At 43.5% G+C, this 24,834-nt stretch overlaps 1 protein-coding gene across 2 annotated transcripts in view; it reads left to right on the top strand.

The window, feature by feature from the left end:
• Window positions 1-24,834, top strand: part of LOC147684077 (dehydrogenase/reductase SDR family member 4-like) — a 152,838-nt gene that overhangs the window by 99,235 nt on the left and 28,769 nt on the right. For both annotated transcript variants that reach the window (XM_086944945.1, XM_086944944.1), the window contains one exon: window positions 20,890-21,024. In XM_086944945.1, coding sequence (XP_086801071.1) covers window positions 20,890-21,024 — 135 coding nt within the window. The remainder of the gene's footprint in view (window positions 1-20,889; window positions 21,025-24,834) is intronic.

Raw genomic sequence — 24,834 nt, 5'->3', positions numbered from 1 at the left:
AAGGGCAGGAAAGGGAACTATTTACTTTAAAGAACAAAAGCGTAGTGGGGTTGAAGCTATTTTGTTTTATGTCCCATTCTTAAGTATCTCTACAGATAACATTGCAACTAATAATGCATTCTTAGGTACTGATTAAGAGTTTGGCAGATGGGATACTCCATCATAAATGCAATAGATATCCCGCCCACCGTATTACAAGGGTCATAAAATATGGTGCACTTATAGTATGCTGTATGGGATAACTGTGACAGTGGATCCCATTCACCAAACTCTAAATAGGGCTGTTAGGCCCTGCTTATGAGGGGGTTAGTGTTTTCTGACAACTATGCAAAATCCTTTTTGCGTAGGGGTCAAAATTCTGAGTTGTGCCTCACCCTTAATTACATGTTTGCAGTTCAAACCAGTTGGGATTGTAAAGGGGAAAAGTTTACGGTATTTACCATAACATTATATTCCCAAAAAACTAGGAATATGTGATAATTGAGACATCTGATAAATTCCGAACACCTTAGTGTTGGATTTTTATTGGATTCAACAATTATCACATCTGACTCAGGCCACTTGTGATCATGCTCTTAATAGTGGGATTTGCCTACAAAATGTTGGCATTATGATTCCTCCAATTATATGTTAACAACAGTGATTATAATTTATAAGCCCTCAGGACTTTCTCCAGGATGTAGTGCTGTCTTGGCAATACACACTCACACCATCTAACAAGTACTCTTACAAATTAACATAACTGCATTAGGGTTTGATAAGAAGACCATATGCTTGGTAACCCAATCTATATGCTTCCTTCAGGAGCACCCTAAATATTGATAAGCACATTCCCTCATTGCACATCTATTTAAAACCATCATATATCTTGCCATTCATTATCTATCTTCATTCATACCACAAAATCTTTGGAAACTGTCTCCTCTTTCCATATGACTCATATGAGCACTTCAAGGAACAGTCATAACTCCTGCAAAGGTAAATTCTTACAGGCACTAAAATAATCTGAGCTCAAGTCCCATTAACAATGACCCAGAGCAAACAAGTTTAACTTAGGACAATGTGTAAATTATTTATGTAGTACAAAAACATTAATAAAGTTCAAATACCAAGCAATATAAGTCCCAAACTAAATTATGAAAATGACATCAGCACAACAAAAATGCAACATAGACAGTCAGGGATGTGAATTTTTAAAGATTTAAGTGAAATTAGCAGCAAAAAGCACAAAAAGCCAATGGTAGCAAATGATCACAGTACATCAGGATCAAGACGAAATTTAAGGCCAACCGTGATGGAGCCCAGGGACAATAAACAATGTGACTAAGTAAAATTCAATGCCCTAATCCAAAAAGGATATTTGTCATTTTTTTGAAGAAAATGCTGTCTCTCCATGGGAAGAAATTTAAATTGTATCCGCAGCTGAGTGACTATTAGCGGATAACTGCCACAGATTAGCCCCATTGACAATGGGGAGCTTTTTACATTTTTGCTTGAAAAATTTCCAGTTACCTAAACAGAATGTTAAGCTGCAGCCTTTCAGAGGGGGTGAATCTGATGCAAACAAACAGTTTCCACAAAAGTTTTCAAACATATCCACAAAAGTTTTCAAACATTTCCACAAAAGTTTCAAAACTTTTTCCAGGTGCCCAAGCAACCACAGGAGACTTCTAAGCCCCAGAGGACCTATTAGGATGTGTTGAGGGACACCAAAAGACTCTGAGTATACCAGGAAAAGGCAACAAGCAAAGGGTATTTGGGCAAAATATAGAGTTGTAAACTTTGGGAGATAGAAATATCGGGGAAAAATATTGTGATGCAGAAATATCATATTTAAGTATATAATTTTTTTCGTGTAAAGAATATCATTGTTAAGAACATCAGTGTTGTTAATGTCATTCTCAATAATACAGTCTTAGAAAAAATATCATTTTTTATTATCTTAATGTGTTTTAGATTGTGTATTAATGTTATGTGTTATTATTCTTCGTATAACTGTTAATAATATATTTGAATATACTTTGTAATTTTAAGTGATTTTTAATTTATTTGCTAATAATAATTTATAGTGGTGTAGTGGTTGCTAGGTTTGTAGGGTTATTGGGTGGGAAGATAGTTTAGTAATTTTTCATTAAAAAATAACAATTAATGTAGTATTATTAATTGAATTGATTATGAATTATGTAAATTGTGTAATAAGTATATTTTTAGTTATATTTTATTTGAACCTGCTGGGTTTGTAGGGATATAGGGCCTGATTACGATGGCGGTCGGACTGCACACCAAAAGGCCATCAGTGGTGGTCCGACAGCCCTACGGTCCTACCGCCGGATTACAATTCCAGCAGGCAGAGCCACAGCGGTCAGAGAGAAAACCACCGCCTGCCTCTGAAAGTATCTGAGATTCCGCCGGGGCAGTGCTCGGAGTCCTGTCCCTGAACTGCGGCAGTGCAGAGGCAGGCACTGCCATCGGGATTACGATATCCCTTTGCAACAGCCTTTTAAAGATGGGAAGACTGCCATGAAGAGGCTGTCAGCAAGGGACATGGGGGCCCCCAAACAGGGCACCTCTCCATCATGTTTCACATGTAGTGTCCCCACTCACATTCATGCACCGTGTGCCATGCACGACATGGTGCATGGCATACGGACCATGGACATGCAGGGTGTGCTCAGTATCATGGTGGTTTCTGCTGTGTCCCTTTCGTTGACCGCAGCACAAGCCACCATGATATGGAGTACTTCCCAACCACCAGCAAGGCGGTCATCTCGAAATGCGGCAGTCAGACCGTGGCATGCTTGTCTCCTGACCGCTGCAACAAGGTATGGCGGTCCAACCGACGGCAATCGTAATCAGCCCCATAGGGTGGGAAGTTAAGTAATAATGAATTAGTTCCTTCATTATTAAATACTTAATTGTGTACATTATGTAATACTGATTGATTTGAGTAATATTTTAGTTGTGAGTAGCTAACTTTTTAGGGATATAGGGTGGGACATCAAATAAAAAGTAATAATTAATAAATAAATAATAATTGTTAAATAGTTAGTTTATTGATCATCAATTTTGTAAATTGTGCCATACTTCTTTTTTTAGATATATGTTAAATGTGGGCTGATAGATTTGTAGGGGCACAGTGTGGGAAGTTAATTGATAAATAAATACCTTTTTAAATTGATAGTTATTACATTGTTTAATAATCATGTAAATTGATTAATTGTAACATATATATGGTCAATGAAACAAAATTATTGAACAGTAAAACACAAAACATGAAGGCAAGATATACTAGAAAGGAGAAAAAATATTGATTACTTATTACTAAGTTACAAAGCAATAAAGACATAGTAATACGTAACTCTGATAAAGGGGGCAACATTGTACTACAAACCAAGGAGAACTATTTGAAGGAGGTTTATTCCCAATTAAACGATCGAACCTGCTATACAAAATGCAACACTGTAACACTAAAGGCTATGTATGAGAAACATCACAGAAATTTAACAAGATGGAAAATAGAGGGTTTATTAACTCAAGAGGAACATGATTTGCTCAAAACCCAGAACCCACTATCTATTTCATACCGAAGATACATCAGGACCCAGTCAACCCTATGGGAAGACCCTTAATATCGGCAATAGGTGGCATGTTAGTACACATGTCCCAATACATAGACTACTATCTTCAGGATTTGGTTAAAACCCTGCCCTTATATGTGAGGGATACCAGTGACTTTCTTTTGAAACTATCTGGATTTAAATGGGAACCGGGGTACTTATTAATTGCCATTGATGTTTGTTCATTATATACCTGCCTAAGACATGAAGATGGTCTAAACGCACTATCTTTTTATTTGACCAAAAGAACATCAAATACAGTGAACCACAATGAAATGCTAATTGAAATGGTTCAATTTTGTCTATCAAACAATATTTTTATGTTTAACAGTATTCTGTACCAACAAATGCAGGGTGTTGCCATGGGGGCCAGTTTCTCCCCCAGCTATGCCTGTTTATTAATGGGCTGGTGGGAGGAACTGGTCCTCATGGAACAACACAGATTAAGCATTACCAGAAATGTTCGAATATGGTTGAGGTATATTGATGATTTGATGGTGGTATGGAATGGGAGTCAGGAGGAGGCAACCAATTTCATTAATGATATCAATCAGAATAATCTGAATTTGCAATTCACAGCAACAATCAGTCCAACAGATGTAAGTTTCTTAGACACATTGGTTTACATAGAGCATGACAAGATTAAAAGCAAACTCGTTAGGAAGGCCACAGCAGGCAACTCTGCACTGAACGCTAACAGCTCACATCCCCATCATCTCATAAACAACATACCCTATGGGGAAATGCTGAGTCTACTACGCATACATAGTGAGGACGGTGATTTGCTTGTGGCACAGATAGCCTGTAAAGAAAGGTTCCTAAGTAGGGGCTACTCTGAAAAAACTGTAAACAGTGCCATCAATAAATCCATGAGATGTTCCCGTAGCCAATTGCTAAACAAAGAACCTAAGACTAACACCAGCAAGGACACAACACTAACCTGTGAATTCAGGATTATTACAAAATACAATAAACACAGACAGATTAAGAGTATCATTGAGAAAAACGGGCCCCTTGTGACCAGTGATACTGTAATAGGACCGTCTCTTAATTCTAAACCTTCCATCACGTACAGTAGGGGACCCTCTATGCGTGACGAGCTAGTAAAAACAAGCCCTGAAGTAATAGAAGGCACATCATGGCTACAAACTCATAGAAGATTCTATAAGTGCAAAATCTGTAAAGCCTGCCAACTTGGTGTCAATACCTTTACTTATACGCCATCGGTTAGCTCCAAACAACACACGGTCACCAAACTCCTTACCTGCAAAACGGAATATGCAATCAGCTCGCCTTGAGGTTTCCAGCGTTTCCAGCGTTCTACTTGCCAACCGCTACAGGAGTAGCTTGTCATCTTCCCAGCTCTTTGTGCCTACGGAGGGAGGAGAGAATCATCTGCGAGGCCGCAGAGGAGGCGAGAGGCGCGGCCCCGGGACTGCGAGGTACAGCGTCAATACCACCAGCTGTTTCCTCTTCCCGCGTGAGCCGCGCCCCCTCCCAGTGCCACGCCCCCACCAAGGTGTTCATAACCTCTTGCGGCCCCCGCTTCGCGGGAGCCGCTCGCCTTGAGGTTTCCAGCGTTTCCAGCGTTCTATTTGCCAACCGCTACAGGAGTAGCTTGTCATCTTCCCAGCTCTTTGTGCCTACGGAGGGAGGAGATAATCATCTGCGAGGCCGCAGAGGAGGCGAGAGGCGCGGCCCCGGGACTGCGAGCTACAGCGTCAATACCACCAGCTGTTTCCTCTTCCCGCGTGAGCCGCGCCCCCTCCCAGTGCCACGCCCCCTCTCACCCTACAGAGTCTTAAGCAAGGTCATTAACGCGCATCGCGGGACGCGCACGGGTCGCAGCCCGGGGCGAAGCCCGGGCAAAGGGCGGTCCCGTTTAAGCCCGTTCAAGCCTGTGCAAGTCTGGTCTGGGCCTACCCTTTTTATCTTGCCTTCCGACTTCCCTCCTCCACCCTGGTAGTTCCTCTGCTATCACCTTCATTCCTACTTACCTACATGTAACTATAGCGACACCATGACCACAAGGGGTAGTAGGAGCAAGACGGCTCAAGGCTTGGGTCAGGTCACCGGTCCAATTGACCAATTCATCACGAAAGCTAATGATGCAATCAACCAGGGGATTGTACTCTTAGAAAGACGTGTTTTCCAGGACCTCGCCGCGGCGCGAAGATCTTCAATGGGCCTCCTGGCTCTAGCCAAAACACCTATCCAACAAGGAACAAACGCCCCACTATTGCATGAAGCTCCTGCAGACATACATACCATCCCTATGAGTGTTGACTTATCTGCCACTCGTCTATCTCTAGGCAAAGTCACCTTGGAAGACTTGGAGAAAACACCAACTTTGGTGATTAGTCCCACCCAAACGGCCCGCAAACCTTGATAGAGTCGCAAACGTTAGCAATTTCCCTAACCATAACTGACAAGGGGACAAGGGAGGGAGCAATTCCTAAACAGAATAGCACCAGGCCAATAGATAAGACTAAACAGAACTGCCCACCAAAGCATAAAAGGTCTAGAAAATCTCCCCGTACCAATCATAAAAATAATTCTACTAACTCCCTACCTGTTAACATGGATGACCTCTCTGCAACAGCCGCATCTTCGGTTGCTGCTGAGAGGGGATACGCTGCTGGCAATATAAACCCCCTAGAGCTTAATGCGCAAGTGGTAGCTACAATCAAGGATCTCATAAAGTCCCAACTAATACCAATCGAACGATCCTTAATTAACATCGAGAAACAAATTGCCAGACTTATCAACCTTACAAGTCACCAAAAACCTACTAGCAGCACTCTAGCTCCCCCAGCTTCCACTAATGCTAATAACATCAAGGCAGTCACTGTACAGAAACCTGCACCTCCACCTTTAATACCTAAAACTCCGTCACTTACAGGCAAAACTCCCACGATTCCTACCAACACACAAGTGATTCCAATAGAGACCAAGGGTACTACCCAGCAAGCACAGGGAAAGACAGTAACATCCGCCGACCCTCCCAAAACTAAACCGAAGCCTCTTCCCCCCAAAATTTTAGACGTCTAACAGGCTGGTGATACTACAAAAAAACCAGTTAGACCAAAGAGGCCTATCCACCTCCCCCCAGAGGCAAGCCCCTACACTGTGATCCTCACGGGGGTCCCAGAATTAGAGGAAAACATGAGTGAATCTACCTGGTCCTTAAAAAACAAAGTCATGCAATGGCTTAACATCAATAGACCCCTTCCTTCAAACTGCAATAGTAGACTCTCCATGGTACGTAGGGTCCCTTGGATCGGGGATACAAGAAAAAGAATACAGGGGGACTGCATCATTATCAACTTTGATGATCCAGAGACAGTTAGATACATATGTTCTTGGACAACTTTGGAGAGAAAGGGAGGTATAGACACTAACTGTCTGTCCTTTTTTTATCCCCCAAGGTTTCCTTATGAACAAGACTACCCCCTTAGTTGGAACCAATCTCCAGGGTGGAGCTGGTCCCTAGTAGATACACGTAGCAGAAGAAGGGACTGGGAACATTACCCTTGGAATCCAAGAAGAGAGCAACCCTATGTAGAGGGCTGGAGAGGGGCACCGACCAGTAATCATTTTTCAGTCTTAGAAATGGTTGATTGACCATCAAGCAACCAAACATCTTCTAAGAATAAGACTAAAACTCCTTTGCCTCCTATAAGCTCAGGGTCATTCCCAAGTCAAGCTAGGGAACTTTTTATGGAACCATCCACTGTGGCCCTTACTAACAAGTTCATTTCTTGGTCCACGAACGCTCAACCTGATGGATCTCTGGCTCCCCTTCCGCACTCAGTCCCCGATCAAACCCACTCCAACTCCCCATCAAACTACTCTGATTCTAACCAACATATGTCCCTCCTAACCTGGAACATCGCTGGTCTTTCTAATAAAGCAAATGACCCAACCTTCCTGAACTTCATAAACACCTTTGATATAATAGCGCTTCAGGAATGCTGGGATCTGTCACCCACTAACCTGGACGGCTATAGCACACACTTTACTCCAGCCATTCAGTCTAGTAGAGGCAGACCTTCGGGAGGTCTTTGCTTATACGTCTCAAATAGGCTCAATGTATCTCTAGAATGTGTAGAGCTCGCCTCATCTGATCCCAGATTAAATAATATTGGTCTCTCCCTACAGGCCTTCAGAATGACTGGGAAAGAGGTTGTTAGTTCTCTCATCATTAACCTATACAACAATACATCAAGAGACGACCAATCAAAATTTACAGAGTTTCTGTCTGAACTTATAAAGAAGGGCATGGGAGGGTCCTGTTCAGATAGACGTATAGTGATCCTAGGAGATTTTAACTGCCATCTATGCCCACACAGTGGAACTAGGGTCTGTGATCTAAGAGCCCCTAACGGCGAATATACCACCCACTTCGAGCACACAACCGTGGGATCCCAATTGAACAACCTACTACACGAATGGGATCTGGGCTTCTTTAATGACCTAACTGTGCCCTCGACTGACTTCCTACCTACATTTCACGGAAGGGGGTCGCTCACGACAATAGACTTCATCCTGTTGTCCAATAGTCATCATGGCGACGCTCGAGAAACCAGGAGAGAAGACCTAGTCATGAGCGATCACTATCAAATTAGTGCCAAAATATATACTCCTTCCAGAGGTAACAAATCCGGGAGCATAACAGGAAATCTCTACTCACACTCTATATCCCTTTCATCGAGAAACGGTTACACCATAAAATGGGCTAAAGTTGACACAATTAAATTCCTGGAAAAACTGATTATGTTTGACCCTGATTTATTCCAGACTTGCCTTGAATACCCTCCCAACCCACAAGCAATTATTCTTGCATTTGATCAAATCGCAATACAAATCAGGAAAAACTTGACCAGAAAACACAACAAAAGTAATGTGCCCAAGAGCACTGGTTGGTTTGATCATGAATGTTAAAACACACATAACATTCTAAAGGCTACACTCAACAAATCCCCAAAAAACCTGCTGGAAATAAGATCCGCTCGTGCTGCTTACAAACAGGCAATCAAAAACAGGAAAAAGGAACTGAAAATTGCCGCCTGGGAGGCATTGTTAAAAGCAAGCACCTTAAGGGACAACACGGCCTTTTGGAGGGAGGTCAACGCCCCTTTTTTTAACGATGGGTCGACTGACCTCATAGAAATCGCCATTACGGAGGAATCCTGGATAGATTACTTCACTGAACTGTACAAATTAGACGAGCAGATTGAACCACTCGACCTTGAAACATTACCAATGGAGAGAAATGAGACTCAAAGAAACCATACAGAGTCCTTTCCACTTTCCATTCACTTTAATTATACAGAAGTGGAATTGGCCATTCTTGAAAGCTCCAATGCCAAAGCTCCTGGTCCGGACGGAATTCCTATTGATTTATTTAAAGATAACATTCAACTGTGGGCACCAATTATTACAAATGTTCTCAACTCATATGCCCTCAAAGGATTCCCCGTAACATGGCAAGAAGCTATAATAATACCTATTTTTAAAAAAGGTGAAAGAATGGACCCAAAATGCTATAGACCAATTTCCTTACTGGATTCTATGATGAAGGTGGCTGGGAGAGTCCTGCTGAACCAACTACAAGCATGGGCTCAGGAAAATGACATTTTGTCTAAATTCCAATATGGTTTTGTCTCTGGCCTTGGGACAGTGGAACAATGTCTCAACTTAGCCTTGATCACCGACAAATATTTAATGGCAAAGAAGAGCAATATATACATGACCTTCGTGGACTTAAGCTCTGCTTTTGATTGTCTTAACCATAGTATTCTCTGGTCTACCCTCACTGACCTGGGAGTCGATCCTAACATACTCGCTTTTATAACGGAACTGTACCGAGGAGCCGGGGCCAAGGTTCGCTATGGAAAGGACGGAACCTGTACGAATAAATTTCCCATCAGAAAGGGGGTCAGGCAGGGCTGCATCCTCGCCCCCTTTCTTTTTAACCTTTATATTAACAGCGTTGCTGACTGCCTGGCGAAACTGGACGTTGATTATCCTAAAATAAATGGCCATGCAGTCCCAATTCTTTTATACGCGGACGACGCTGTTATTATGTCCAGGACCCAACTAGGACTACAAAAAGCGCTGTCAGCTTTTTCAACATTCATGGGCATGAGAGGCCTTAAGATTAACGTAAGCAAAACTTTTACTATGTGCTGCAGCAAAAAAAAGAACACTTCATGTAACACGTTTATTAATGCAACCAAGATTAGTCTCACGAAAACTTTCAGCTATCTGGGCGTACATTTTAATAGTAAAGGGTCATGGAACACTGCCATTCATACTCGCAACCTGGCTTTTATCAGGCAAATTGGAGCCCTAAAGAAATTTGCTACAAAACTAGGTGGGAAACCGGTTGGGATTTTGCTGGACATATATGCAGCTAAATGTGTTTCCACTGCAACATATGGTGCTGGAATCTGGGGTGTGGCGGACTGTCGAGAGATACAAACCAGCGAGAACGCTTTCCTGAGATACCTGCTGGCTGTCCCCCAATCCATCTCTACTACAGTCTGTCACAGTGAGCTTGCCCGGGTACATATCTCGGACATAATCAAAGCCACACCAATTCTGCTATGGCACAAAATATGGTCCTCGGAAAAGACAGTCCTTAACCGAGATGTGATCAAGGACTGTATGGCTTTAGCTGACTCAAGAAAAATACCTTGGCTTGCCTACGTCAATACATTTTTAACATCACTGGATTTAGCTGATCTGTATGATAACCCGACTCTGTGCCTAACAATCTCTAAAAAGGACCTCAAGGCCCGCTGTTTAGGTCTACTTGAAGACAGGCGTTCCTACTTTGAAGGAAATAAATCATCGATTGCCCACCATAACCTCTTACTCCACGATGCAGGCATTCCCTCTTATCTTTCCCCGACTCTCTCAACCTATACGAGAATGTTGCTAACAAGGATGAGGACGGATTGCTTTTACCGTCTACTAACATTCCCCACCATAAACGACTGGTCTACTAACCTGGTGGTCTGTCCTTGCGACAACGTCTCCAAGCAATCCAACATACATGTCCTTTTGTTTTGCAAATTTTATGACTGGGGAAGAAAGAAACATCTACTCCCACTCCTGAAGCTGTGGGGTTTAAGACAGTGCAGGCCAGCCTTACTCAAGCTATACATGCTCGAGGATGAACTCACAACTACTGCAGCTGCTAGTTTTTTGAAATTTGCAGTAAGGTGCAGAGCGTCCATGAACTGATTGTTTTCTGATTTCTGATAGCTACGTTTTGAACAGCCTAAAAGATTCTTTTAACTTCTCCCTTCTACGTTTTACGTTTTGAGCTCTGAACTCAATTTTATGCTGTATTAAATGTGCTTTTATGATTTTCTTTTGCAAAAATCGAATAAAGCTATTTTTGAATTGAATTGAAATTGCAATCAGCATCTTATATTGTCCATGCAATCTTCGTTATGTAGGTAGCACGAAATTACCCGTCCATAAAAGGATACTTCAACACATACGGGCAATAACAAACCAAGATAATACCTACCCTGTGGCCCGTCACTTTTGTGAGAAACATAATGCCGACAAAAAACACCTTAGGTATTATGTAATAGATTCTGTGTCAGCAAGCAGCCTACATTTATATTGGAGCTAGATTCAAAACATCCCAAAGGTCTAAATAGCACGTAAGATTTGCATACTTACTTAAGTTAAGGAGGTGCAAACCTAAGATACACTAGATCTACTACCAGAGATAGGATAAAGAAAAATAGCCTTAAAAATTGTTGAAAGTATACCATATATGAGACTATTTGCATCGTTAAGCTTTGCAGCATACAATGCATAACATGAAAGGTTTAAATTTCTATCTTTACACATAATATATAATCTTTTTTCAAACCAAAACATGGTTCAATGAGTGATCTTAATAACTATATATTTATTGATCTATTTATTTATTTATTTATTTATTTATTTATTTATTTACTGAGTCATGTTTACAGTATGCATTTCACAGGTGGTATATTTCTCTGGTATCAATTCTATAAAATCCATGTACCCTGTGATAGTAATCGTCTAAGTTTTTAGTGGGACAAATATTTGATCCATGTTCGGCAACAAAGTATATACATTAAACCATGATTTGCACTATGAGATGAGAATATATTTCTTAAAAACTGGTATTTAGACCGCAATTTTGATCCCAACCAAAATGCAAAAGTCAATAATGTATCGTATCTAGGGCTCTAGATCACACCACACACATATTATGTGGTTTATAAACAAGCGCATTTTATCAAATTTCAAGCCATACAGGTTTTTTCTTAAATATTTATTCAAAAACCTTAAATTTTGAACTTGATCCAAAGATAGAATAAAGGATTGCGAATTTTGCACAAACAATAATTTTGCACAAGCACAGAACACACTGGGTTTGCACTAGCACTTTCTTTTTAGACTAACCCCCAGATGCATCAAGCATCCATTTTGCGATTCCTTCTTAGCGAAAAATAAGGAATCGCAAAATGCTATGCAAGAAGAAATCACTTTAAAAATAGCGATTTCTTAAAATTCCTTAATTTTGACTCGCAAATTGTGAGTTGCAATAAGGAATATCCCGACATCGCCATCGCCATCCCAGAGGGCTACAAGATCGTCCGGAGGGACCGAAACGCCAACCAGATGGGAGGAGGCATCGCCATCATCCACAGGAGCACCATCCGTCTCACGACCAGCACCGACAACACTCTGACCAGCGCCGAACACCTGCATTTCCAGATCCGCACCAACCCGAACACCACCCTCAGAGGCACCCTGATCTACCGACCCCCTGGACCACGCACGCAATTCAGCGAGGACATCGCCGACTTCGTCAGCCCGCATGCCCTCCCCTCCGCTGACTACATCCTCCTGGGAGACCTCAACTTCCATCTGGAGAACAACAACGACCGCAACACCAGCACCCTGCTCGACAACCTCGCCAACCTGGGACTCAAGCAACTGGTGTCCACCCCCACCCACCTCGCCGGACACACACTCGACGCAGTCTTCTCTTCCAGCACAGACATCGACTTCAGCCACGCCACAGAGCTTCAATGGACGGACCACAGCTGCGTCCACTTCACCTTCAAGAGAACAACGACCCACCAACACCAGCAACAGGCCGCCCGCAGAAGCTGGAACAAGATCACAGCAGACCAGCTCGCCACCTCCCTGAGCCAGCACCCTCCTGCCAGCTCAGCGAACCCCAGCCAGGCCGCCGACAACCTCACGAAGTGGATCAGCAACTGCGCGGACGAACTCGCCCCACTGAGGACCCCGCCTAGCAGACCCGGCAGCAAGAAGGCCCCATGGTTCACCGACGAACTCAAGAGCTCCAAGAAGAACTGCCGAGCCCTCGAGAAAGTCTGGAGAAGGGAACCGACACCAGACAACAGGACCTCCTTCAAACTTGCCACCCGGAAACACCACCAGCTGATCCGCGCCGCCAAGAAAACAGCATTCAAGGACCGGTTGGACAACAACGCACACAACTGCAAGGAACTCTTCAACATCGTGAAAGAGCTTTCCAACCCCAGTGCAGGAAACAACGACATCACCCCATCGCAAGACCTCTGCAACTCCCTCGCTTCATACTTCCACAACAAGATCGCGGACATACACAACAGCTTCAACAACCAACCAACGCACACCATGACCGAACAACCACCCCCCACCACCACCCTCCACGCCTGGACCCCGATCAGCACCGAAGACACCATCCGCACAATGAACTCTATCCACTCCGGATCACCGACCGACCCCTGCCCTCACCACGTCTTCAACAAGGCCGACGCTGTCATCGCACCCCACCTGCGAGACATCATCAACACATCCTTCGACACCACCATCTTCCCTGAGAGCTGGAAACACGCCGAACTCAGCGCTCTTCTCAAGAAACCAACAGCGGACCCCACCGACCTCAAGAATTACCGCCCCATCTCGCTCCTCCCGTTCCCAGCCAAAGTCATCGAGAAGACCGTCAACAAGCAGATGGCCGCCTTCCTCGAGACGAACGGATCCCTCGACCCTTCACAGTCCGGCTTCCGAGCCAACCACAGCACCGAGACCGCCCTCATCGCCGCCACCGATGACATCCGAGCCCTGATGGACAATGGAGAAACAGCGGCCCTCATCCTCCTAGACCTCTCCGCGGCATTCGACACGGTCTGCCACCGCACCCTAGTACGGCGCCTCAGCAACATCGGAATCCAGGACAAGGCGCTGGAATGGATCATCTCCTTCCTCGACGGAAGAACACAGAGAGTCCGCCTACCACCGTACAAGTCAGAGGCCTCCGAAGTCATCTGCGGCGTCCCCCAAGGATCATCTCTGAGCCCCACCCTCTTCAACGTCTACATGAGCCCCCTCGCGGCCATCGTACGCAAACACAACCTCAGCATAATCTCCTACGCCGACGATACCCAGCTGATCCTCTCCCTGACCAACGACCCCGCCGCCACCAGAGCCAACCTGCACGAAGGGATGAAAGAGGTAGCCGAGTGGATGACGACCAGCCGCCTGAAACTGAACTCGGACAAGACGGAGGTCCTCATCCTGGGCTCCTCACCCTCCGCCTGGGACGACTCCTGGTGGCCTCCTGCCCTGGGCACCGCACCCAAACCGACAGACCATGCACGCAACCTGGGCTTCATCCTGGACTCCTCCCTCTCCATGACCAGGCAAGTCAACAACGTCTCCTCGGCGTGCTTCAACATCCTACGCATGCTACGGAAGATCTTCTGGTGGATCCCCACCGAGACCAGGAAGACCGTCACCCAGGCCCTCGTCACCAGCCGACTGGACTACGGCAACGCCCTCTACGCCGGGACCACCGCCAAGCTCCAGAAGAGACTCCAGCGGATCCAGAACGCCTCAGCCAGACTCATCCTCGACATCCCACGAACCAGCCACATCTCCGGACATCTGAGAGACCTTCACTGGCTCCCCGTCAACAAAAGAATCACCTTCCGCCTCCTCACCCACGCACACAAAGCCCTACACGACCAAGGCCCGAGCTACCTCAACAGCCGAGTCAACTTCTACGCTCCCAAACGCCACCTCCGATCAGCCAACCACGCCCTCGCCGCCGTCCCCCGCATCCGAAGAGCGACTACAGGAGGAAGGTCCTTCTCCTACCTGGCCGCCAAGACCTGGAACTCCCTCCCGACCGACCTGCGCCTGACCCAAGACCACCTCTCCTTCAGGAAGAAGCTGAAGACCTGGCTGTTCGAGCAGTAGCGGCACCCCCCCCCCCCCCCCAGCGCCTTGAGACCCTACGGGTATGTAGCGCGCTTTATAAGTGTCAATGATTGATTGATTGATTGAATACCTCCCCATTCATTCCTATGGGCCTAGAGGCCCATAGGAATGAATGGGAAGACATTCTTAATTTGCGAATCGCAATTAGCGAATCGCAAAATGAGAATGCGATTTCAAGGGTGCACGGTGTCCAAAGAACACCCTGTTGCACCCCTGAAATTGATCTGTGCACATATGTTGCGCACACACATGCCCTTAGGGCATGTGTGTGCGCAACATGAAACTTTAGTGCATTTTTCAACGTTTTTGCAAATTACCATATAGTTGAACTTCATGGTAATTTGCAAGCCCTGTTAGCGAAATCGCTATTTTTTAAATTATCATGGATTGAATTTAAGGAATCTCAATTTGAGATTCCTTAAATGCAAGCAATCGCAATTTAGCGAATTCTTAATTTGCGATTTTTGCATTTGAGATGATGCATCCCAAATACAAAAATACTGGTCGAACTGCACCCTTTGCGAGCGGTTTTTAGCTTAATGCATCTGGGCAATGGAGTTTAGAACTGCCACGAAATGCATCTTACCTGTATGTACCTCAATGCTCATGTAATTTGAAATATGTCATACAAACAATGAATAAATGACTAACTTTGACTATTCATAGGATTTTAGATAGCAGAGTATGCAATAGTGCTTCGTGAAAGACTCGATGCATCAGCATGTCTAATGTAAAGTTTTGGAAATAATTTAAACCATTGGGTTTGTATTTTCATTATCTGGATGATTGAGGAGATTTTCAATCATTTGTTTCAATACTTTGCTTCAATATCCATTTGTTTTAAATCTGAATTTTAACTTAAAATTTTTAATTCAATTTATAATTTATGACGCACTGTATTTATACATTCATAATTTCGTTTTTTTACATGCAATGAGGTTGTATTTATAGATATATGTGGCAGGTATCATGTTTTCTATGTCTATGGCAAAGATTGCACATGTGACAGTAATCAATGAGCACCTCTCACTTTAAATAACGGAAACTACGCGTATGGTATGTCATGTGATCAAGGCCTGTAGTGGGCTGAAACACGTAATGGCGAGATTCTGCACCCTGATGAAATAAAGAAGCGTAAGGCACATTACCGTGGTCCGTTTAGTTTTTCTTGCCAAAAGGACGAGTGGCGGAGTTTTGAAATATATATATAAAATCAAGTACATTGATACATTTTTATATCTATTATATATATATATGAATGAACCGTATTTCCATCATCATTCTTTAGCTCACTACACCACCCCAGTTCAGACATGGTCGTATGCAAATCAGTCTGACCGTGTGCCTCATGGGAACAGTCCAGTCCGAACTGCCAAGCCATGTCTTCCCTGGACGGGAAACAAGCATCCTGGGACCGGTTTCAGCCTTTCAGCCCTCATCAGCCAGGATTGCTTGATTCCAGTGGCATGGAGAGCATGGGACTCACGTCTGAAAATACCCGTTGCACTTGGGTTGACAAATGCAAAAACAACAGTTGATGGACAGAATGCAGAACAAGGTCATACATTCACCCCAGTACAGATATCTGGGCCTAAATCGATCATTTTGTTGCTCACCATGCCATTCCAGTTTGAACCCAGTCATATGCAAATCAGTCTTGACCCTGTGCTCCATGGGAACAGTCCAGCCCGTACTGCCAAGCCAGGTCCTCTCTGGACTGGAAATAAGCATCCTAGGACTGGTTTTGGGCTTTCAGCCAGGATAGCCATATCCAAGAAGTGGAAGAAGAATTCAAGATACCGCCATTATCAAAAATCAAAAACTTAGAAGAAATAACAACATCTTCCTACACTAAAGCCCACCTTAGAAATACACCTAAGAATTTTAAAAACATATTCATATTATTGGTCACGTATAACCGAGCTGGGTGGTTTTACATACTGCAAGGTAAAGAGCTGCATCTCAAAGAGAAAGTACCAGTATAACTCTTCACAAGGAAAGTAAGCTGTTTGATGCAGATTGTAACACAGTGACTGCAGGACTGACGATTAATTTGAATATTGCTAAGTCACAAGCACAAATCAGTTGAAGAAGCAGGAGATGGAAACCAACCTTCAACAGTGGTTATTCCCTGTAATATTGAATGTAATATTACAGAGGCAAAGACACTGGGAATCATATTATTGTCTGCAATTATTTCATCTGCTTTTATATTGCCAGGTAAGTATTAGGGTCATTCTTAGGTAACCATTACGGGTAGGCTGAGGGCTTGGCCAAAGTTAGTCTAGGATTAGGGTTAGGGCTAGGGAAAGCGTTAGAGATATGGTTAAAATGTAGGCTATGTTAGCATTCGAGGTAGGGTTACGACTATGAATAGGGTTAGGGTTAGAGCTAGGCTTATCATTAGAGAAAATGTTAGGTTTTGGGGCTAGATTTATGGCTATGGTTAATATTAGAGATAGGGATAAGTTTATGGCCAGACATAGGGCTAAATTTAGGAGCATGGCAGGATTAGGGCTACGGTCAGCTTTAGAGCTGTGGGTAAGATTAGGGCTAGAGTTAGAGTTAGTGCTAGGGTTAGTACTATGATTATGCTTAGGGTGGGGACCTCACGTACATTATATACAATTATTTTGTCTACACCTAAATTGTAAGTACATGCCAAAAAAGCATATAGTGAAATAGAAATATAAAAGTAGATGATATAACGGTAATATACATTACTCCTTACGAATGAGGATTTATATCTTATCCATTGTTCTGGATTTAATATACATACAGTATTATGGTACCACATATAATAACATACATTCCCTCCAATATATACCTGAGCCACACAGAAATTGTACAGGAGTAGAAGACAAGCATGAATACTAGAATAAGTATGCCCTGGATGCTGCAGGTGGTATATTATGTTATGTAATGCAGATACGTAGAGCTCACTATCACTCGGGAGGGTATCCTGGGGCTGAATAGGTGTGACTCTAGGGACAGTCAGTGCCTAGTAGGACTATTCAAAATACTGGGTCTCAGATTTTTTTGGATTTCTGCATAGCGGCAGATCATTCCATACTTTAGGAGGGATATAGAGAAATGCTTGATTGACAGCTCCGGTTTTACGAATGCGTGACTTTTCTGGAAGTAGGAGTCCACATGAGAGGTATCTGGAAGGTTGAAGAACTCAGACATGATTGCTATGATTTGCCAGGCCAATGTTATGTAGTGCCTCAGAAAGGGAGTGAGGTGTTTAAATGTTGCTTATTTGTGAATGGGGGCCAGTGGAGCTCCTTCAGGTGTCGTGTAAAGTGAGTGTGGCATGGGAGGTTGAGAGTGATTCTGGCCACTGAGTTCAGAATGGTCTGCAGACTTCTGGTGAGTTTTTTGTTGATCCCTGCATAGAGGATGTTTCCTTAGTCCAGCTTGCTTGTGACCAGGGCATACGCGACGGGTTTCTGTGTGCTGATAGGGAGCCACTTCAAAATTATCTTCAGGGTAGGGAAGCATCAGGCGGTGACGGCATTGACTTGGGTGATTATGTTGTTTGCTGTCAATGATGATCCAGGTGGAGCCTCACTGTATTGTGCTCTTCCTGAAGATCATGAGTACGGTCTTGTCGGTGTCCAGCTTTTGACAGTTCCTCTTCATCCAGTGGGCAATTTCAGTCATGCTGGCACTGAACTTGATCTGGGTACTGGGTGTTTTGTCCAGAAGGGCGAGACTGAGCTTCTTGTTGTTGGCATAGGAAAGGACATTGATGTTGTAAGAGTGGAAGATGTTCGCTAGAGGGATCATGTATGTTTCGAAGAGGGTCAGGCTCTCAGAGGATCCTTGCAGAACTTCATAGAAAAGGTTGCAGAATCCAAGGTGTACAGTTCCAGGCTGACCGATTGGGTCCTTCAAGTCTGGAAGGAGCATGTCCTTGGATTCCAATGTTATGTAGGCCTTCGATGAGGATGGGGCGGAAACTGAGTCAAATGCTGTAGAAGGTCCAGGAGGATGAGGGATGTTGTGTCTCTTCTTTCCAGAATCAACCTTATGTCATTTGTGGCAGGAATGAGGTCAGTTTTCAAGCTGTGGTTGGTTTTGAAACCAGACTGAGTGGTGTTGAGAAGTTGATGGTCACTGAGGTATTCAGTGAGGTGTCTGCTGATGATTTTCTCTAAGACTTTGGTCAGGAATGGTGGCAGGGAGATTGGTCTGTAATTTGCAAGTGTTGAAGGGTCCCCAGAGAGTTTCAATTTCAGTCATGCTGGCACTGAACTTGATCTGGGTACTGGGTGTCTTGTACAGAAGGGAGAGAGAGAGAGCTGCTTGTTGTTGGCATAGGAAAATACATTGATATTGTAAGAATGGAAGATGTTGGCTAGAGGGATCACGCATGTGTTGAAGAGGGTCAGGCTCACAGAGGATCCTTGCAGAACTTCGTAGATAAGGTTGCAGCATCCAAGGTGTACAGTTCCAGGCTGACTGATTGGGTCCTTCCAGTCTGGAAGGAGCATATCCAACATAGTGCATGTCCTTGGATTCCGATGTTGTGCAAGCCTTCGATGAGGATGGGGTGGAGTCAAATGCTATAGAAGGTCCAGGAAGATGAGGGATGTTGTATCTCTTCTGTCCAGAATGAACCTTGTGCCATTTGTGGCAGGAATGAGGTCAGTTTTCATGCTGTGATTGGTTTTGAAACCAGACTGAGTGGTATTGAGAAGTTGGTGGTCACTGAGGTATTCGGTGAGGTGTCTGCTGATGATTTTCTCTAAGACTTTGGTCAGGAATGGTGGCAGGGGGATTGGTCTGTAATTGGCAAGTGCTGAAGGGTCCCCAGAGAGTTTCTTCAGCAAAGGGAAGACAGTTGTGTGTGATTTTAAGCCATCTGGGAAGGTTGCAGAAGAGGTGGGGCCATTCAGAATGGGTGTGAGGAAGGTGCTGATGGGTTGCAGTCCTTTGGTTTAGGCATAGTCTGGAAAGGGGTCTGATGGGGCCCCTAAGTGGATGGACTTTATGGTGGCAGCCATTTCTTCTGAGGTGTGACAGGCCATGTGATTAGCATCGGGAGGTGTTTGGCGAGGTCTGTTGGCTCAGTTGTGGGCTGGACTTGCTGTAAATGGCGGTGATCTTGTTGCTCAAGAATTGAAAGCGAATGTTGCATAGATCCTGTGAGGGAGTGATTGAATTAGAGGGGGCCGATAGTGAGGTGAAATCTTCTGAAATTAAAAGATTTATTTGCTTATGCTGGTGCTAACTTTGATGCAGAACACCAGAATGGCACATTTGGTGGTCCGGATCAGTAGTGTCACAGGGTGGATTTGGATGTATTCCTGTGTACATTGTCCTGGCTCATTCTCCATTTGGGCTCCATTTGTTTGCCATGCCATTTCATCAATCTGAGTTTCATTCTATGTACCAACTGGCCTGGGGTCTGGAATTTGTTGTTCTTTTTTGTTTGAGGGTGGCCAGGGAGTTAGTGCAGGAGGTGATGAAATTGTTGAAATTCTTGATGGTTATGGAGAGGCTGTTGCTGTGTTTGGGTCCATAGGTGTTAAGAGTGGTGTACCAGCATTTGTCAGCCATGCTGTTCCAGTTTCAGCTGGCTGGTCCGCTGGTGGTGCATATGTGCTGGACCGGACAGAGACGTAGAGTTGCTGGAAGAAGTCCAATACCTCAACTGGCTAAACTAGAAGGGGGACCACAAGTCTGACAGTGCAGGAGCTCTGTCACTTCATGCAGGGGTTCTTCTCCACCAAACTCTACCTTCAGTGAGTCAGTAATATCTATTTTTAGTTTCAAGGGACCTTATTCACAAAGTATCTTGTTACATAGACCCAATATATATGTTTCCCCTTCTATTACTTTGATATATATATATATTTCAGAACGGAAATCCTGACTCTGTGCAGCTGGATGTTTCATTATTGTGTAGAAATCACATCTTGTGATTTGAAATTGGGCTTCTTTTTTGTTTTTCCTGTAACAGACGCTTGGACCCTATTGTGTCAGTAAGACTGCCCTTACTGGATTGACCAAGATTTTGGCATCGGAATTATCCCCAATGAATATTCGACTAAACTCACTGGCACCCGGACTTACGCGGACCAACATTAGCGCTCCTGTAAGTAAAATCAGAAATGGGATTATACAACTGGGGAAGGAGAGATACATATTCTTGTATATGCAGACGAAGCACAGATCTGTTTAAAAATCTCCTCTATTGAGGACACCTTTTCTCTAAAAAAATGCCTCTCGAACTTGCATAATTGTATATGCTCAAACCTTCTCTAAATTAATTGAATTTGGAGGAAACTGAAATTAGCTGCTTCCGCAGATAAATTTTTACTGAAGTAATAGAGAAAGGTCTCAAAATCACCATAAGCAAGTTGTAGTTCTCAAACCTTGTCTCAGTACACACAACAATAATATGTGTGCGCTGGATGCAAGTATTGACACCTACAGAGTAACTCTTTGGTCTAGAGGGGTGCATTCAGGTACACCTTCTTTTCAAAGTGTGACGCTCCTTCTGCTCGTCGAACCGCATGGTCCTAACAGTGGTGGTAGTGAAAAGACTACAATAGGGGGGGTAATTTTTTGTCTTTTGAATGCTAGTGAGAGTTTCCTTCTGGCCTCTCTCATGTTTTTAAAAGTTGTTCTGTCATTCCTCTACAACAGAGTACTTCACCCACCTCTGAGGAACATGGATAAAGGGGTTTGTTCCTTACTTTTGTAGGTAAAGGATACATGTGGATCTTATATGAAACTTGTGGCTGTAACCACAGTGCACTCTATTGTTGTGCTTACCATAAACGAGTGGGGGGAGAGCACTGATAGCAGATGTGAACTACGCAGCTTTCCCCAAAACAGTCTAGGGTTCATTGGTAGTGGTTGTGACTGAGCTCTAATAAGGAGAGGAGACAGTGGGTTCATTTTAAGTTAGGGAGCTTCCCTCTGACCTTGCCTGGCCCATTGACCTCTGGAAAGGTTAGCCTCACTTGCTTTTGTGCTCTTGTTCTAAGTTGTTCCTTACAGGAAGCTCTCAGCTTCACCCCACTTTCCTGTTTCCGCTGCATGACAAACACTTCCGCTAGACCAGTCTAAGTGGAATAAGCAAAATAGCATTATTGCTCACACCAAACTCAGAAGTCACAGTTGCATGCACAACTGCCTTGTACAATTTTGGTTTAAAGACAGGACAATAATGTCAAGCGAGTGTCGAAGATTTTTTAGGGAATCCAGAGTTCGTGCACCAATGGTATCTATGAAGCACTATGATCTCCAGGTTTGGGGTAACTTTTGCGTACTCGCTCTGCCAGGTTTGGGACTAATTACATGGAAACTTTAATCAAAGACTGCCACAAGCAGCTTCTTGGACCCTGCATCCAGGGAAACAGTTAACTGACTGCTCAGGGTGGGCATTGGAGGAATCCAAACATGAGAAAGTGCTGCTCAGGCGGAGAGGGGCAGTGAAGAAGACAAAGTGGGAAGAGCCAAAGAAGTCCACTACCATCTCAGGAAGGACCTGTTCCATTATGCAAGCGTGAAACCCAGGGATCACAAATTGCTCCTGCAGTGAAATCAAACTGGGCACTCGTGTGCATTGAAGTTACTGGAAACTATACCATGCTGAGTTCCTGAACTAAAAAGCATAAGAAACCAGAAGACTGAAAAAAGCTTGGATTGGCAACCATGGTCTACCACAGAAAGAATCAAGTCTGCTAGATGTTAGCCAGATCTACAAAGGGGCTTACACCAGGAACTAAGGACTCACCACAACAATGAAGGCTACACACCTAGTTGGCAGGTCCGGAATAATGTAGCGACACCTCTAAGAGGGGTCATAGGCAAAAACATGTCAACCTACTCATATGCAGACATAGGCCCACATGCATCAATATCGGCTTTTGCGATTTCTAAATTGCGAAAAATAGCGATTCGCAATTTAGAAATCGCAAAAGCCTATGCATGAATATTTTTTAACTTTTTATGCAATTCGGTAAAAATCGCTATTTTTACCGAATCGCATAAAAAATGCAATTTTCAAAGTGCGAACTCGCAATTCCCATTCAATTCCCATTCATTCCTATGGGCCAAAAGACCCATAGGGATCAATGGGAATTGCGAATTCGCACTTTGAAAATCGCAAATCCTGATTGCATTTCAAGGGTGGTGAGGGGGGTTCAAATGAACCCCCCCTGCACCCATGAAATGTTGTTTTCGCATCATGTTTCACACACACATGTCCTAAGGACATGTGTCAAGTCAAGTCAAAAAGTTTATTTGCTTTGGTACTCAACTGAGGACCACAAATTTACGAAAAATTACAGAACATAAGCATAATCAATATAATTTTAAAAAGGACTTTAAAAATTTATAAAAATTATAACAAACCCATTCGTCAGTTGGATATTTACATAATGCTAGTAAACTGTTTACTGTAGTAATATTACATTTTTGGTATATCGGCTTAAGATATCTAGCTCGTGCTTTAACTACACTTTCGTGCGGACAAACAAATAAAATATGCACAATATCTTGATCACCACCAAAACAGAGTTTACAGATGGGGGAATCTCCTGGTGACCATTTAGATGTAACAATGGAGACTGGGAGAATGCCTAAGCGCAACATAGTTATGGACCTTCTTGCTCCATGGGTGAGGCAAAGGCCCAGGTATGGACGTAATTGCTTATATTCCAAAGACTCTATATAGGCTTTATATGTAGATAACTTACTACAATGCATAAGGTCTAAATCATAACTTAGTCTTGGAGTAAAGCATTTCAGAAACAGTTTTAACTGGGGTTTTGTCCATGTTATCAGAATATCTTCAGTCAGGTTCGCTATTTTGAACGCTTCAAACATGTTTTTTGAGAAGTGGAGTTGTCGCGAATCTGTTTTAAATATCTCAATCTTCAGCAGGAATCTCAATGTTCCTTTCTTAGCATGCAGAATGTTGTACGCCCATCGAATAACATTTGCTATTGCTGTTGCGTATGAACTTGTCAGAGCGAATTCCAATCTGAGGGCCTGTACAGATGTTGATGTGGAAACCTTTAATAATCTTTTCAAGATCTTTCCTTCGGTCATATCCATGAAAGACCATTGTTTTATAGGTAGGTGTTCAGTTGCATAGGACAAGACCGAGGGTATTTTTACTTTATACACCTTGAGTAAAGAGGAAAAATGCCTACTTCCTGTGGCAGTATACATTCTAGAGAGTGCCCCCGCATGAATTTCAGATTTTTTCTTTAGATTGTTTATATGTTTAAGATTTTGTAGATTTTTGGTAAAGATCCTGCCGAGGTAAGTATATTCATCTACTTCCTCTACTCTTGTCCCATCAAGGTTCCAATGATATTTAGCACTTTTCTTCCAACCAGAAAACGCCACTACTTTTGTTTTAGTTAGATTAGGGATTAGAAAATGTTCCTTCGAGTAAACATTTAAAGAATCCAATAAATTTTGGAGACCAAAAGGGGTGAGGTCTAACATAACTATATCATCTGCGTAAAGTAGCGCGTGTATGCTCTGTAGAGCAATCTTTGGTGGCAGGCTCGAGCATTTTTGTAAGTGAGATGGTAAATCGCTCAGATATAGTGAAAAAAGAATTGGCGCAAGGAGACATCCTTGTTTAAGACCATTTGAAGTATTAATTGGTTTCGTCAGACCTTTTTCACTTCCCATTTGTACCTGGGACCAGGTGTTCGTATGTAATGTGATTATAATTTGCAATAGATTTTCAGAAATCCCCAATCTTCTCAGTTTTTTCCATAGCGTTGGTCTATCTACGCGATCAAACGCTGTGGAATAATCTATGAAGGCAGCATACACTGGTTGTGATTTCCTCCCAATGTATTTATCGAGAATAGTCTGAAGTATTGAGATATTATCTGTTACTGAATGGTGGGGGCGGAAGCCAGCTTGAAAC

Source organism: Lissotriton vulgaris, chromosome 11 (assembly GCF_964263255.1).
Source record: "Lissotriton vulgaris chromosome 11, aLisVul1.2, whole genome shotgun sequence".
NCBI lineage: Eukaryota > Metazoa > Chordata > Amphibia > Caudata > Salamandridae > Lissotriton > Lissotriton vulgaris.
This window is presented reverse-complemented; position numbering and strand designations above follow the sequence as displayed.